The sequence below is a fragment of the Monomorium pharaonis genome, chromosome 6, assembly GCF_013373865.1.
Source record: "Monomorium pharaonis isolate MP-MQ-018 chromosome 6, ASM1337386v2, whole genome shotgun sequence".
Lineage (NCBI taxonomy): Eukaryota > Metazoa > Arthropoda > Insecta > Hymenoptera > Formicidae > Monomorium > Monomorium pharaonis.
Window position 1 is genome coordinate 16,008,640 of NC_050472.1, and position 16,380 is coordinate 16,025,019.

General features: G+C 34.2%; 1 protein-coding gene across 6 annotated transcripts in view; it reads right to left on the reverse strand.

Annotated features, from left to right (window-relative positions):
- LOC105838696 (serine/threonine-protein kinase 16) overlaps positions 1-16,380 on the reverse strand; it is an 81,333-nt gene that overhangs the window by 9,886 nt on the left and 55,067 nt on the right. For 2 of the 6 annotated variants that reach the window (XR_004963908.1, XM_036289001.1), the window contains one exon: positions 15,242-15,376. The exons of 2 other annotated variants lie outside the window; for them this stretch is intronic. Coding sequence is in view for 2 of the 4 variants with exons in the window: in XM_036289001.1 (XP_036144894.1) it covers positions 15,242-15,376 (135 nt within the window). In the remaining 2 variants the exon portion in view is untranslated. Of the gene's footprint in view, positions 1-15,238; positions 15,377-16,380 lie in introns of all 6 variants that reach the window. 2 more of the 6 variants (XR_004963909.1, XM_036289000.1) reach the window with 1 other exon arrangement.

Sequence of the window (16,380 nt, forward strand, 5' to 3'; positions counted from 1 at the left end):
CACGTCTATGATGTGACAGTTCGAAGTTGGTGACGTGTTGACGTACGCGAGGTTAGTGGCGAATTAGTTTTTATCTTAAACTACTGGACCGCGCATTGATTATGAAAACTGTTGCCGAGTAAAGGGAAAGAGACAGCGCTATAGCGACATATACCCAGGTAGCAAACACGAGTCATTTTGACGTCAAATTTTGATTATATTGGTACGAATGACGTCTTATAATCAAAATGCCGTGACATTTAAATGACGGTATAATGACGTTATTCAATGACATCTTTATGACATAATATTTTGATTCTATTTCTCGCCATCAATCTGTAACGTTATTATGACATCATAATTTGATCCTGCTTCTTGGTTAACAAATATAATATTTTTGATTTTACGTTTTTATTTCTTAATTTATATAAACGTAATCAAAACATAACATATATAAACGAAAACTTCCAAAAACTATTAATTATTATTTAAAGAGTGATTAATAAACATTATTAATAATTATTATAATATTTTATATAATTAATACTATCAATATTTTAAAATTATGTAATTCTAAATTATATATATAATTTATCAAATATTATACTTTATCAAAAGAACAGAGCCAAAACATATTTTTATAAGTTATTCCACATGTTATTTCCCTTACGGAAAGAAACTACAGCGGATTATAGAAAATTATATTACAGAAACTACATAAAAGTATTACAAAAAATTACAGGCTGAAATATTGTAATCTTCTGTAGTATTTTTGCACTACACGCTCAGATTACAGGAAAATAACCTGTAATATCTAGTCTATAATATATTGCCTTTAATATTCCCGAGATTACAGGATAATACTGCCTGTAATATCACAGCAGGATTACAGGAAAATAATCTGTAAAGTATAATTACGCAGAAAAAATATATATAATGTAAAATAATTAAAAAAATCATTGTTTAAAAATTGTATGTAATTGTACGTGTATGTAATTTGTACATTGTTCATGGCTGGTACATCCAATGTAATTAAAAAGTGATACAATAAATCTAATAAATTTCAAACAATATTTATGGAAATAATTTATATGATAAGACTTGCTATCTCAAATTTCATGGATTACTGATGGCATTACACGTACGTTTAATGCAAAAATTACAATATCCAAGATAATAAAAAATCCAAGAATATTTTTTATTTAAATGATATTTTTTTATAACAAAAAAAATCACAAATCCAAGATAAAACTTAAAACTTTTGATCAAATTCAACCTAAGTAATATACATTCCTAAAATGGTATAACTTTGATTATTAAAGTGACATTTATTTTAAATAAAAAATTATTGTATTCACACACGCAAATTAATTTTTCTACAAAAATAATGATATGTAAATATTTTGCGCCAATTAAGAATAAACACTACAAAATGAGAGTATTAAGTTTTTTTTTAATAAAAATAATAATATGAAGAGATATGCGCCAATCTATAAAAATATATGTTTATTCTTTGGCTGGCATTCATAGTATGATTTTTCATTAAACTTGTTTCAGACAAGAGATTAATATTGAGATTGAATTGAAATGTAACCAATTAGGAACAAAACCAATATTCTTTAATTTTGCTTTGAATAGTCAAATTCCAATTCAATCTCAATCTCAATCTCTAGTCTGATATGGCTTTAAGTTTGTCTTAAGTTTGTCTTTAGATACAATTTTGTTAACAAAGGTTATTTAATTATACATTTAAGAAAATCTTAAATACAAGATTAAATTATAAATATCAGCCTTTCGTATAAAATTATTGGCTGCTGTGCGCCGATGTGAGGATGCTGTGCGTCTGTAAAGAACAATTGTCAAGAAGCACATTAGTAAAAAATAAAGGACATAATATTGACAAATAAGTATTTTAATACAAATAAATTACAAATATTACAAATAAATATTTTGGACTTAAAGCTTTCACGATCATTGACGTTGCTTCCTATGGAAAGGGCTTCCGGATACACGCCGCGTCTTGGTACAGCATTGCGCCGACGTTTCGCAAACATTGCTGTTTGCATCATCAGGGCTAGGAGCTCCGATACTGAGCTCTCTTGGATTGTAACCGTCTTTATATACCTCTTGTCCTGGTGGTAGGGATGGGAGTGAGGGGTAGGGATATAGTAGAAGAAATATCAGTCAAACAGTCTAAAGATTGAAGAACAAAATTTCCAGTCTCAACAACATCGGGACGCCAAATGAAGAGGAAGAAGAAGAAAGAGAAGAGAACAAGATGGCTTTCCTTCTGTATCTTCAAGATACGACACAACGTATCAGCAAAATTTTGCGTAAACACAATATAAAAGTGATCTTCAAACCACAAAGGAAGATTTTCCAGTTACTTCCTAATCCAAAGGATTAGAGACCACGCTTAGAATCACCAGGTGTATACAAAAATCCCCTGCTTTTGCGGAAAAGTGTACATAGCAGAAACCGGGAGAAAGATTAGTACACGAATCAAAGAACATCAACGGTGTACCAAATACGGCCACTTTTCTCAATCAGCCTTAGCCGAACATTGGATGGAGATTGGACACTCCGTGCAATACGAAAAAGCTACAATGCTAGCTCCTTCTCAAGGTTACTTTGCCAGGAAACATCGTGAAAGTCTAGAAATTTTGAAACATCCCGATAACCTTAACCGTGATAAAGGTTATCAGACAGCCCTGATTTGGCACACTGTCCTCTCGATTTTTTAATTGATCAATTAAAAACATTTCCGAACAGCACATATTAATTGGCAAATAGTAAGCCAATATTTTATTAAGATTGGCCAACAGTTGACCAATAGTAGGCCAATGAACTGTGCTACTATTAGACGAACAACTCCGCCCTCTCTTCTCAACTCCATCCCTACCACCAGGATAAGGAGTATACAAGGACGGTTACAATTCAAGAGAGCTCAGTATCGGAGCTCCTATCTCTGATAATGCAAACTGCAACGTTTGCGAAACGTCGGCGCAATGTTGTACCAGGACGCGGCATGTATCCGGAAGCCTTTTCTATAGGAAGCAAATAAATATTTTACTACAAAAACTAGGCGCCGCTAAACCGAATAATTTGCTAGTTCTTTTTTTTCTTTTGTGCGTGCATCTGAACGTGTGGATATCATATATGGATACATTTTGTAGTATTTACAGATTATAGATCACTTAGGTTGAATTTGATATGATCAAAAGTATTATCTTGGATTTTGTAATTTTTTTCCTTAAAGAAACACCATACATTTGACGCGCTTTTTGATCTTTTTCAAAAAGGTAATTTTGTTTTCAATTTTTCATTGGTGTTGATTAAATAAATGAGGTGTGATGTATAGAATTGTGCATTGATTAAATATTGATAATATTGTAAAAATAAGGACCATCTTTTGCCACCAAGGTACTAGCAATTATATATGTCACTAGTAAACCAAACAATAAAAATTAGTGTTATTAAAAACATTTATTTAAAGTTTTATTCAAACTAATTAATAGTTAATATTCATTGACAATTACAGCAACATTTAACTGATCACAATTCTATCACACAACAGCTTATCTATCTCATCAAAACCAGTGTAAAATCTGAGTTATGTTATTCTCTGATTAATTTTACATTAATGTTGGTGATTAAATAGATGAAGTGTGACGTAGAGTTACATATTGATAACATTATAAGGATAAGAACCATCTTTTGTCACCAAGGTACTAGCAATTATATACGTTACTACTAAAATAAACGATAAAAATTAGTATTATTAAAAACATTTACAAAGCTAATTAATAGTTTTTCAGAACAATCGCTGCTATACTTATTTATTAATGATACAGTTTAAAATTATTGAAACAGCTCCTTTAGTGAAATATCTGCAAAATTCTTCTCGGATTTTCTAGCTCAGCGACTACTGTTATTAGTACCACACTTACTTATCTCACAAAATGCACTTTTTTAAATGTAATTTCTCCAAGAACCAAAAATTATACTATCTGGTCCATCTTGATCAACCATTGATTTTCTTCAATATTTTGTAAGCAAAGCCAATTATGGAGACATATTACTATTTTCATTGTTTTTTGAATAGTAGAAATTATAGAACGTTTCAAAATTCTCCACTAAACAACTCACTAAAATGTCGAAAGTGTTTTCAATAGTTCTTCTAACTCGACTAACAAGGGGACCTAAAATTTTCTGTATTTAAAGATATCGGAAATCTTCAAAATCGATTTTCTCGAGTATTTTTGAAAAGCGCATCGTACTGCTTTAGGAAATTGATGTCCGGGTACTGATCTTTAAATCTTATAAGTATGAAAAAAATCGATGACCCATGACCCGTAAGATCCCCTTGTAAGACGATATTTAAAAATTGTTTAATCTTGACTTAAACATTCTCTTCCTGGAAGGTCGAAGTAAGTATTCTAATAATTGGAAAGCTTTATCGCCTACAAAAATGTAGAGTAAGATGTCCATCCGATGTAATCTGGTTCTGGTGAATCCATTCGTTTATTATAAAATGATTGACCAAAGAATTTAAAAAAATATTACTATCACTGCGTCGACCGTAAGCTCTAATATCCACAAATGTAAAAATATACTTAACATTGCATATTTTAAGCAATACAATGCTGTGACAATTTTTATAATTAAAATACGACGACCCGTATTGTAGGACACTGAAAATGAAGGAAGCATCTTAGATGCACAGTATAAAATGGACACTACCCATCAGATAATAAAAGATAATATGTTCATACTTATATCAAGGTATGTTTCCATTAATTGCTTCAATACAATATTTAAAATTCCATAATTTTTTTAAAACAAAAAATATTTTTAAAGATATTCTTTTGTTAAAGAAGATAGAAGTACTTCCTCTTAAAGAATCTTCCATATGGAAGATTCTTTAAGAGGAAGTACTTCTATCTTCTTTAACAATGTTTCGCCAATAATGTTGCTTATGGTTGTCAAACCAATATCGGTAAGATATAGAAGACGTGGAATCACCAGATGCCAAGAATCTGTACAGTGTAAAAATTGTAAATATTTATTAATATGTTTAAAAAATTCACGAAAAAAAGTACAAATAATATAATTAACCTTTCAACTGTGAAACAAAAATCAATATTCTATGCCATTTTTGTGGTAAAAAAGGTTTACAATTTTATTCACAAATTTATTCTTTACATTTTGGGGGTTATTGATTTCGAATTTATGATCAAAATTTTAAAATTTAAAATGGCGAATTCAATATAGGGTGTCGTGTAAATCTTCCGTCAACGTTTACAAGGAGGTCGAGCGCATTAAACTAAACAAAAAAGTCCTTTACCATTTTCCAATTTTTGCAACAGTTAATAAGTTGTTGATTACACAGGCACACAAAAAAGTGGTTGGTCCGGCGGACCAGACTAGTCAATCCTTATGTATTTTGATTCACTAAATTCAAATCCAAAGTTCAGAATTGCTGAATTGGCTCATTTTTTCCTAATTAACAACACTACTTTTTTGTGTACCTGTGTAATCAATAACTCATTAACTATTGTGAAAATTGGAAAATGGTAAAGGACTTTTCTGTTTAGTTTAATGCGCTCTACCTCCTTGTAAGCGTTAACGGAAGGTTTACACGACACCCTGTAGAACCCATTTTCATAAAATCTGATTATTTTTGAAAACTTTAATGGGTCATTTTGGATCCGCCATTTTAAATTTTGCAATTTAGATCGTAAATTCGAATTTAGCGACCCCAAAAACCTTAGAATGCTTGCCACTATAAAAATTCGGTTAGGTTAATTTTCTTTTTTCAAAATGCACATATACACTGGCGCAAAAAAAAACAAAACAAAATTTTTGATCAATTTTTAGGCAATCTTCAAAGTGATGCAACTTTGCGGAAAATCATCCAAATTACATGTACTTTTTTTTTAAATTAAAGGGCAAAGACCCTACTTTGAGAATCCCTCGGCGAAAGTTTGATTTATTAAGTGCGAACCTTTTGTATCGCATGAAAACCAAACACATTTTTTTTAATTAAAAAAAGTAAAAGTTTGTTATTATATTTCACAAGTTTCTAAAATCTGGCTAATATTAATCCAGATTCTTAAAGTTCATTCTTTTCTAAGCAATTAAGAAAAAATACATGTCGATACGTTGTTTTTTGTTAATTGCACACGAGTTTGAAATTTGCACTGCATTTTAGGGTATTTTAGCGAATAAATACAGTATTTTTTGAATATCATAAATTTTGAGTATTAATATGATATTGCATATTGATTTTATTTGTGTTTAACTCAATCATACTGCCGTCATCAAAGTGACCCGATGTGCACGGCATGGAGAATGACGGTCGGATTTTGTACATCACGTGGCTCTGAAAAAACTGATTTTTTTAAATAAAATTTAAACTTTTATTTTTTATGTATAAGTACGTGTATATGTATGTTACGTGTATGTGTGGGTTTATGAAAATAGATGAATATGATCTTTTATTGACTTCAGTGAAATTGGTGCGTCAGCTATCTGTTATATTCAGATCAGTAGGTATGTACAAATTTTCACCGATGAATTTCAGAGCCACATGATGTACAAAATCCGATCGTCATTCTCCATGTAGTGCACATCGGGTCACTTTGATGGCGGCGGTATGATTAAGTTAAACACGAATAAAATCAATGTGCAATATCATATTAATATTCAAAATTTAGGATATTAAAAAAATATCGTATTTATTCGCTAAAATACCCTAAAATGCAGTGCAAATTTCAAATTCGTGTGCAATCGACAAAAAACATCGTATCGATAAGTTTTTTTTTAATTGCTTAGAAAAGAATGAACTTGAAGAATCTAGATTAATATTAGCCAGATTTTAACGAGAAACTTGTGAAAAATGATAACAAACTTTTACTTTTTTCAATGAGAAAACACATGTTTGGTTTTTATGCGATGCAAAGGATTCGCACTTAACAAATCAAACTTTCGCTAGGGATTCTCAAAGTAGAGTCTTTGCCCTTTAATTTAAAAAAAAGTAGATTTTTCGCAAAGATTTTTCGCAAAGTTGCATCACTTTGAAGACTGCCTAAAAATCGGTCAAAAATTTTGTTTCGTTTTTTTTTGTGCCAGTGTATATGTCATCCACACTAAAGGCTCGTCTTATTCTTGCATATATATGTGCCATCCATAGCGAATGGGTTAAATATATTTTTTATATAAACCTGAATGTCATTAATAGTCGTTCTTCAGCAAAAATTGACTATCGAATCGCTGTTTGGTAATTTCAGGAGCATTAGAATTAAAAGCAATAGTTGTTCAAATTATGTTGTCATTCAAAAATAATTTCTAAATCGATTTTCTTTTAATGACAGGGTCGGAAAAATCGCACGATATAATCCATAAACATGTCATTCTTGAAAAATTGGTTTAACCTAAAAACGCTTTTTTCGATAAACTTTTACTTTTTTTCTATTTCGTTTTCTAATTCATGAATCGCTAGTGCTGCAAGTATTTCTTTTTAGCGCATTTTCCTTCTTTTTTTTATTAATAATTGTTATGCACTTATTCATCCACCAAACACCAAGTTACATGTAACGTACCTGTTAGTTGTAATTTCCCACTCAACAATGTAATTGTAATATAACACGTGTGTTATATTGCAATTATATTATTGAGTGGGAAATTACAACTAACAAACACGTTACATGTAACTTTGTGTTTGCTGGGCAGCTACGCATGATATTTATGTGCAAATGACATTTTCAATGTTGACACAAATGTCCTATTGATACTTATTACAAAATTGATTAAATTATCGCTCAAAATTTCGAGCGTCAGCATAAAAAGGCACCTTAAGAGTAATATAACATATACATTTATTTTGACACAATTTTGTTATATTATTATTTTTTTAAGTTATACCATATTCTTGACTTTTATTTATTTATTTTTAAATTAAACATACTACTAATTGGATTTTATTTTTCAAAAGTAGTTATAAAAATTATTTTTCGAAGAACACATATATTTAAAAGATTTTAAATGTTTGTTTAAAAAAAAAAAATTCTTTTCACGTTTGAAATGGTACATTCACTGATTTTATTACAAAAATATTTACTATGCGAAGCAAATAAACATAACTATAAATTTATTTCAATAACTGACATATCTTATTTTGTTATTGAATTAATATTTTGTGATATATTCCGATATTAATTATAATTTTATATAAACATATATGTAATATACAAGTTTTATATATGTATACATAAAAATAAATTTTTAAAGAATACATTATATATTTGTATAATAACTTTAATATTGTTAAGAAGCCCCATTTAACGATATCATTTTTATAACTTGTTATAGCATTTGAGCGTGCAAAATAGCAATTCTACAACTTTATAATGAACTTAAATAACACAAAATATTATAAAAGTGTATTATATATTATTATTATAAGTTCGGTATTTTTCTAATTTTTATCTTAAAATATTCCAAAGAATCCATTTTGCTAAACAATTTATATTTCGCGCTGTCCGTTAATAGTCGCGTTTGAGAGTTAGCAACACTACCGAGTGGCGCCACGGTGCCGCCTTTTTACTAGAGACTTCTATTCTCGTGAGCTATCCCGCGTCGGGTGACCATTGTTTCTTCCATGTATATAATACTTATATATATCACGAGAGCAACACATATATTGCTAGCATTGAGCTTATCCCATAGGAAGCGTGGGTGAAATTGAAGAGAGATAAACGTAGTGAAAATTATGTATCTGCATCATTGTGCGCAAGCGTGGCACATGGTTAGTAGGCGGGGCGCGCGACAGCAAGAGCGACTTTTGCGCGTGCGCAAAGCTGTCAAGGTACATCAAGTAGCACCGTAATGTTTTCATCCTCTTCCGAGCCAAACTAGCAATACATACGAGTATTACATATATGATTTCTTCATGCACACCACCATATATACTCAGAATAAAGTGTATTGTTTATACTTCCGGCTTTTGTCAATACCTAAACCCACTGAATCTTAACAGGTTATGAGCCCAGATATTAAAATCGCTACTTAATTATTGATCTCGCAATTCGTAACATAGTCGTGCAACGTGTGTGCTATCTTTTCTTATTGTGTTTCGTTCACAATGTCCGCCATCGGTATCACGAGGATTCTCTGAACCGAGAGAACTATAATACATGGAAAATGCACATGGAAGCATTGCTCACCAAGAATAATGCGTGGAAATATGTTTCCGGGGCGAAGCCTGAGCCCGTTACGGACAACGCTGCATCGCAACGCGAATACGATGCATGGATCAAAGGTGATCAGAAGGCCAAATCGGACATTATATTATCAATAAGTGCGAACGAGTTAAAGCAGGTCAAAGGCTATGCGACGTCGTGCGATGTATGGCTGTGCCTCGAGAAAATCCATCAATCTAGTGGACCGGTACGTAAGGCTACATTGTTGAAACAGTTAATTCTGCAATACATGCTTCTGCATGATGACGTGCGTGAACACCTACAAAAGTTTTTGATGCGGTAGATAAACTCACGGAAATGGACATAACCATAAATGCAGATCTGTTCGCGATACTATTATTATATAGTCTTCCGTCGAATTTTGAGAACTTTCGTTGCGCGATCGAATCGCGAGACGATTTACCGTCACCACAAGTGCTACGTGTTAAAATTATCAAAGAAAGTGAAGCTCGGAAGCACGATGCGAGAGGTGACGCTGAAAACGCTTTAGTTGTTAAAAAACAGTTGCATAAAAATCGAAAAGTAATAAAAAAAAAATCTATCTAATAGCAAAACGGACACAGTTAAAATGAAATGCTATCGGTGTCGAAAACTCGGGCATAAGGCATCGGAATGTCCATAAAGCGAAGGAAAGGTCGAACAAAACGCTAAAGCGGCCGAAAATTTTCTTTTTTGCGGTGAAGTGAGCTCGCGTTTAAAAGAGAAGCATACACACGATGTTTCAAGCGACATACGCGAATCGTGATAAGGCATGGTGCCTGGACAGTGGCTGCTCGTCGCATCTGTGTAAAGATCGAGACGGTTTTTCCGAGGTTTGTGTAATCGATTCCGAAAAAATTGCACTTAGTAAATAGTGCGTCAAAGGATGTAAAAGCGCGTGGAAATGTAAGCGTTCAAATAGATTAGAGACGAGGTGTTAAGAATGTGGATCTATCCGACACATTGCTCGTTCCGGACTTACGTGCAAATCTCATGTCGGTCGGTAAAATCACCGACAAAAGCTACCAGATAATGTTTGAAAGAAACTCCGCCAAAATTTTCGATAATGACCGTAGTACATTGCTTACCGCGGATCGTGTAGACAGACATTGTATATTACATTAAGATGAAATGTGGAAATGAGTGCGCGGCGACCGCGTCATCTAAGTCGGCAGGTAAGGACCTGCTACCATTATGGCACCGGTAAATGGGACATCTGAACATTAGGGATTTGGTCAAGACTACCCGAGAAGAAAAAAATCAAGGATATAAATATCACTGAGCCAGCGATGGAATTATCATGCGACGTCTGTATTCGAGAGATGTCCAGGACTCTGTTTTCGAAGCAGTCTGAGCGATGCGCCAAAGTACTTGAGTTAGTCCACTCTTATGTGTGCGGTCCGATGCGAACCGAGTCGCAAAATACTTTGTCACGTTTATAGATGATCACTCAGGATGGTGCAAAGTATGTTTTCTATATTTTCTTAACAAGAAAAATGAAGTCTTTTCTGAATTTAAGATATTGAAGACAGAATTAAGAATAAGGTTCATGCATTATTAGAAAAGTAAAAGGATGTACCATTAAAATGTTTGCAGTCTGACAATGGAACCGAGTACGTGAACAACGCTTTCGAAGAGTCTACAAATACGCACGGAATTCAGAGGCGACTAATAATGACTAACAATCTTGAGCAGAACGGCAAGGCCGAACGGTACAATCGAACCTTAGTGGAGATGGCGAGATACTTACTTATCCAAGCTGGTCTACCGAATTCGTTTTGGGTCGAAGCAGTCGCAACTGCCAACTTTATTAGAAACCGTTGCCCATCAAAATCTTTAAGATTTTGAAAGATTAGAAAAACTCCTTATGAAATTTGGCACTGAAGAAAAGCTGATGTAAGTGGTCTTAAAGAATTTGGATGTAAAACATTTGTTCTTGACAGAATATCTTAAAAAAGGAAGTTTGAAACTAAGACGAAGAATGGAATTTTCTTGGGCTACTCAAAACAGTCCAAAGCTTATTGAGTCTGGATTCCAGCGGAGCAAAAAGGAGAGGTGACAAGAGACGTCAAATTTCAAGAGGACGTCTCCTTTAACAATTATCGCTTTAGAATCGTCTTCCAAATCGAGTGAGGCCCGATTGCGCACATAAGCGATTGGACACAGTAGTATTTCCCGATTGGACACGGACTCAATTGGACACAGACCCGATTGGACACAGACCCGATTGCACACGGACCCGATTGCACACCGACCCGTTTGTACACGGAATCGATTGCGCACCGACCCGTTTGCACACGGAAGCGATTGCGCACCGACCCGATTGCACACGACCCGTTTGCACACGGACCCGATTGCACACGCACCCGATTGCGCACCGACCCGTTTGCACACGAACCCGATTGCGTACCGACCCGTTAATACACAGACCCAATTGCACACGATACGATTCCGCATCGCAGAATAATGCAAAAACAACCTGTGGATAACACAGAAAATTTAGAATAAATTTTTATGAATATTTTACGAATTTATTTTTAAAAAACATTTTTTAAGTTATATAATTGTTTTCATAAATTATTTAGAAATTATTATTAACAATATATAAAATATATTTTTAAAATGTACTAAAAAATATTCATGGTATATAAACTCGAAATATTTTTGTATTTTTGAATTAAAATAGCATAAATATTTATTTTTAGAATCTTCATAAATATTTATCATAATTTTATACTTGGCAAACTCAGACAAAAATACGTACAAAATATTTTTATATAATATTTTTCTTTCTTATACATATTTTATAGTCGCAAACCTATGTGGTGCAGAAAATGCTTTGTGCACACACACACACACACACACACACACACACACACACACACACACACACACACACACACACACACACACACACACACACACGCACACACACACACACACACACACGGTGGGGGGTGTAAGTGGGCTTTGCCCCCCTCCCGCACCCATCCCGTCCAAATCGCCATAACCCATGTACTATCTGAAATGCGGAATCGTATCGTGTGCAATCGGGTCGTGTGCAATCAGGTCGGTGCGCAATCGCTTCTATGTGCAAACGGGTCTTTGCGCAATCGGGTCCGTGTGCAATCGGGTCGGTGTGCAATCGGGTCCGTGTGCAATCGGGTCTGTGTCCAATTAAGTCCGTGTCCAATCGGGTCCGTGTCCAATTGGGTCTGTGTCCAATCGGGAAATACTACTGTGTCCAATCGCGTATGTGCGCAATCGGGACAGTCCCTCCAAATCTGAGACATCAAAGGAACAATCGAAAACCTTGGATGACTCATCTAAGATCGATTTTCTAAGACGGGCCACCGGTGCGAACGTTTCTCGGAAGTTGACACCAAGACGCTGCAGAAATCTCCGTGCGACGATTCTTGCTTTTCGATGTTTCAGAGATCCGTCCGACCTGAACTTGTTTGTTAAGATCATCCTGTTTCCGATAACTTGCCGATCTTTTGGACGATCAACAATATCGCAGGTCTCGTTTGCGATGATGTTCTTAAATTCCGTACTCTGTTACTCAAGATTTACCAAACGATTTACAGGATGAGATTGAGGTCGAATCATTACACGAACAATCAATTGATGAGAATGATCGTGAATCCGAGGCACAACGAAGAAGACCAGGCAGGCCCCACCCTATTCGAACCAGACAAAGAGATCGCCCGCAAAAACGGTATCAAGACAGCGAGACAATAATTGAGCAATAGAAGGAGGTATTTTTGGCTGAGATACCAGTCAAGCAAACTGTTAAAAGCCATAACTCCATTGAATGATATGTGGCCATGGCCACGGAATTTAAGAACATCATCGCAAACGAGACCTGCGATATTGTTGATCGTCCAAAAGATCGGCAAGTTATCGAAAACAGGTTGATCTTAACAAACAAGTTCAGGTCGGACGGATCTCTGAAACATCGAAAAGCAAGAATCGTCGCACGGAGATTTCTGCAGCGTCCTGGTGTCGACTTCCGAGAAACGTTCGCACTGGTGGCCCGTCTTAGATCGATTCGTTTAGCAACGGCAATTGCCTCATAGTACGGCATGCACATTCATCAATTGAACATAACGGCTGCTTACCTGAACGGTATCTGGAGAAAGTTTTCATGGAGTTACCGGAAATGACTAAAGAAATATTAGAAGTCATTATTCGCACTGAGCGGAAAGATAGCTACATCAAAAGTAAGGCTCAAAACATGTTCAATGAATTAAAGCAAGAAAATAAAGTGTGTCGTCTTAAGAAGACGCTCTATAGAATGCGTCAAGCAGGATGATGAATAGAAGACTAAATCAAGAACTGACACGTCTTGATCTGAAACCATCAAATTCTGATCCTTGCGTATATTTCCGAGGTAAATGGAAAAATTTAATAATTGTAATCGTCTATGTGGACAATATTTTGATATTTTCCGGGAAACTGAATGACATCGCGAAGATTAAGAATGGACTCGCGAAGAACTTTGTTGTCAAGGACTTAGGCAATGCAAAATGCTGTCTCGGCATAGAGTTTATTCAGCGTGAAAATCGATATTCCATTCATAAGATTTGTTTTATCCGGAATAGGACGTCCTGGATCGTTTTGATATGAGCAATTGCAAGCCAATTTCGACGCCGATGGATGTTAACGCAAAGTTGTCCCACAACCCTCCATCCAACAATGAGGAAAATAGCAAGGGTCCTTATCGGGTCATTGATGTACATTGTGGTAGGTACAAGGCCAGACATCGTCGACGTAGTCAGCAGCTTGAGCCGTTTTAACGACTGTTATCAACAGGCTTATTGGATTGCAGCCAAGCGGGTACTACGTTATCTTAAGGGGATTATGAACTACGTTATCACATACAATTCTGTCGAGGGAACCCTCTCATTGGTTACCCCTGACTGGGGCAATTGCCCCGATGACCGCAGATCTTATACAGGCTACGCGTTCTTGTTAGCGGGTGAAGCTATTACGTGGGAGTTGCGAAAGCAAAGAACGGTCGCACTCTCATCCACGGAGGCTGAATATATGGCTATTACAGACGCCGTTAAGGAACCTGCGAAAATTCCTAAAGGAGCTGGGACTCAATACGTTGGCAGATGTTTCCGTACAGTGTGACAACATTGAAGCTCAAAAGCTTGCCTCCAAACATATTGATATTCGACATCGTTACGTACGAGAGATATTGAATGATGGACTAATTAATCTTCAGTATACTCCGACCGAAGACATGACTGCTGATATACTGACCAAAAGCCTTCCAAACGTTAAACACGATAGATGTCTGGAGAGACTGGGAATGCATCAATACGCTACGTAATGAGGGGGAGTGTTGAACAATTTATATTTTGCGCTGTCCATTACTAGTCGCGTTTGAAAGTTGGCAATACTACAGAGTGGGGCCACGGTGCCACCTTTTTACTAGACTTCTGTTCTCCCGAGCTATCCCGCGTCGGGTGACCATTGTGTCTTCTTGCACACCACCATATATACTCAGAATAAAGTGTATTGTCCAGACTTCCGGCTTTTGTCAATACCTAAACTCATTGAATCTTAACACATTTTTTAAAGGATATTCGATGGTCTTAGGACTTACTCTGTAAATGTAAAATAAAAATTAAAAAATTGAATAAATTGCTTAAAAAAAGAAAACAATTTTTATATCTTATATAAAAATTTGTTCACATACTTCTGGTTCAGATATTAATAAGAAATAATATAATAAAAAAGTAATATTTTGTTTTAAAATGTGACAATGTATAAATGTTTGACAAAAACATTCAAAATAACCATTAAAAAAATAAGAATAAAGAAATTATCAAAATTAAATTTTTTTAAATACTTTATTGTTTGAGTCACACGTAGATTATTCAAAAATAAAATTTTTATAAAATATAAAATGCTTATATAAAAACTGTACAAAAATGTTTAGAATGTTTAGATATTAACAGTGAACAGACTTTAAAAGAAAGCATAATATATGTATAACAGATTACAACTTCATTGTATGGAGTATCTTCTGGAAACGTTACATGTGCACTAATAACAGCAAGAGCTACGCTGTCGCCTCGTTCGTAAACAGTATCAAAAGGAGATTTAAAATAACACAGTGCATATAGTATACATCCCAATGACTAAAAAAAATCATATTAAATCCAAAATACATATCACTTGTTCCATACAGCACAAAAAGTTGTTGAATCAACACTTTAAAAATCATTGAATTACAACATTGTAAATATTGCAATTAAAAAGGCAGATTTTTTAAAATTTAAATTCAACATTGAAAAAATATTGTAAAAACATCCAATGTCCTTTGAATATCTTACATTGTAAGTCAAATAATCAAAATTATTCAATATTGATTCAACATTTATTCAATGTAGGTATATGCAATATAAATTTCATATAATGAATATTGTGTATATATTATGTGTGTAAAAATGTATAAAATTAATTCTTAAATGTTGGAAAAATTTTAATTTAAAGTTATTTAATTAAACAAAAAATATAAAATATATAAAACATTTCTAAATTATCCGAGAAAGAATCCAAATTAAAAAAATAGTATTAATTCTTGTTATTCAGTGTGTGTGTGTGTGTGTGTGTGTGTGTGTGTGTGTGTGTGTGTGTGTGTGTGTGTGTGTGTGCGTGCGTGCGTGCATTCGTGCGCGCGCAATATTAGTTTTTCTTAATTTTCAAAATATAATATTTGCTCAATGTTGCTTCAAAGAGCCATAAAGAGCAAAAATGGTTTTTTTCGCCCGTTTTAAGGTACTCACATTTTGAATTGAATTTCATGATTAGTATTGTTACGCTCCTGCCTGTTTGATCGGTCAGCTGTTCTGACCGATCGATATATTGATTTTTCCAAGAGCGTTGTCAACTGTCGTCGGCTTGATAACGCGGATTAAAACTGAGTTGAATCTCAATCTCGCGCTCGAGTAGACGTATATTGCCTGTTTCAGAATAAAACCGCTTGTTTATTAAGAGAGAGTGTTTCATTCATTTCCGCGAACGCGCGCGTAACAGTATTGATAAGATAACAAATCAGAGAAAATCTTATCCCTTATAAGACCAGCATGTTTTTGACCAACTTTTTTGTTTTTAGTACTAGAATTTTTTTATCAATGTCATT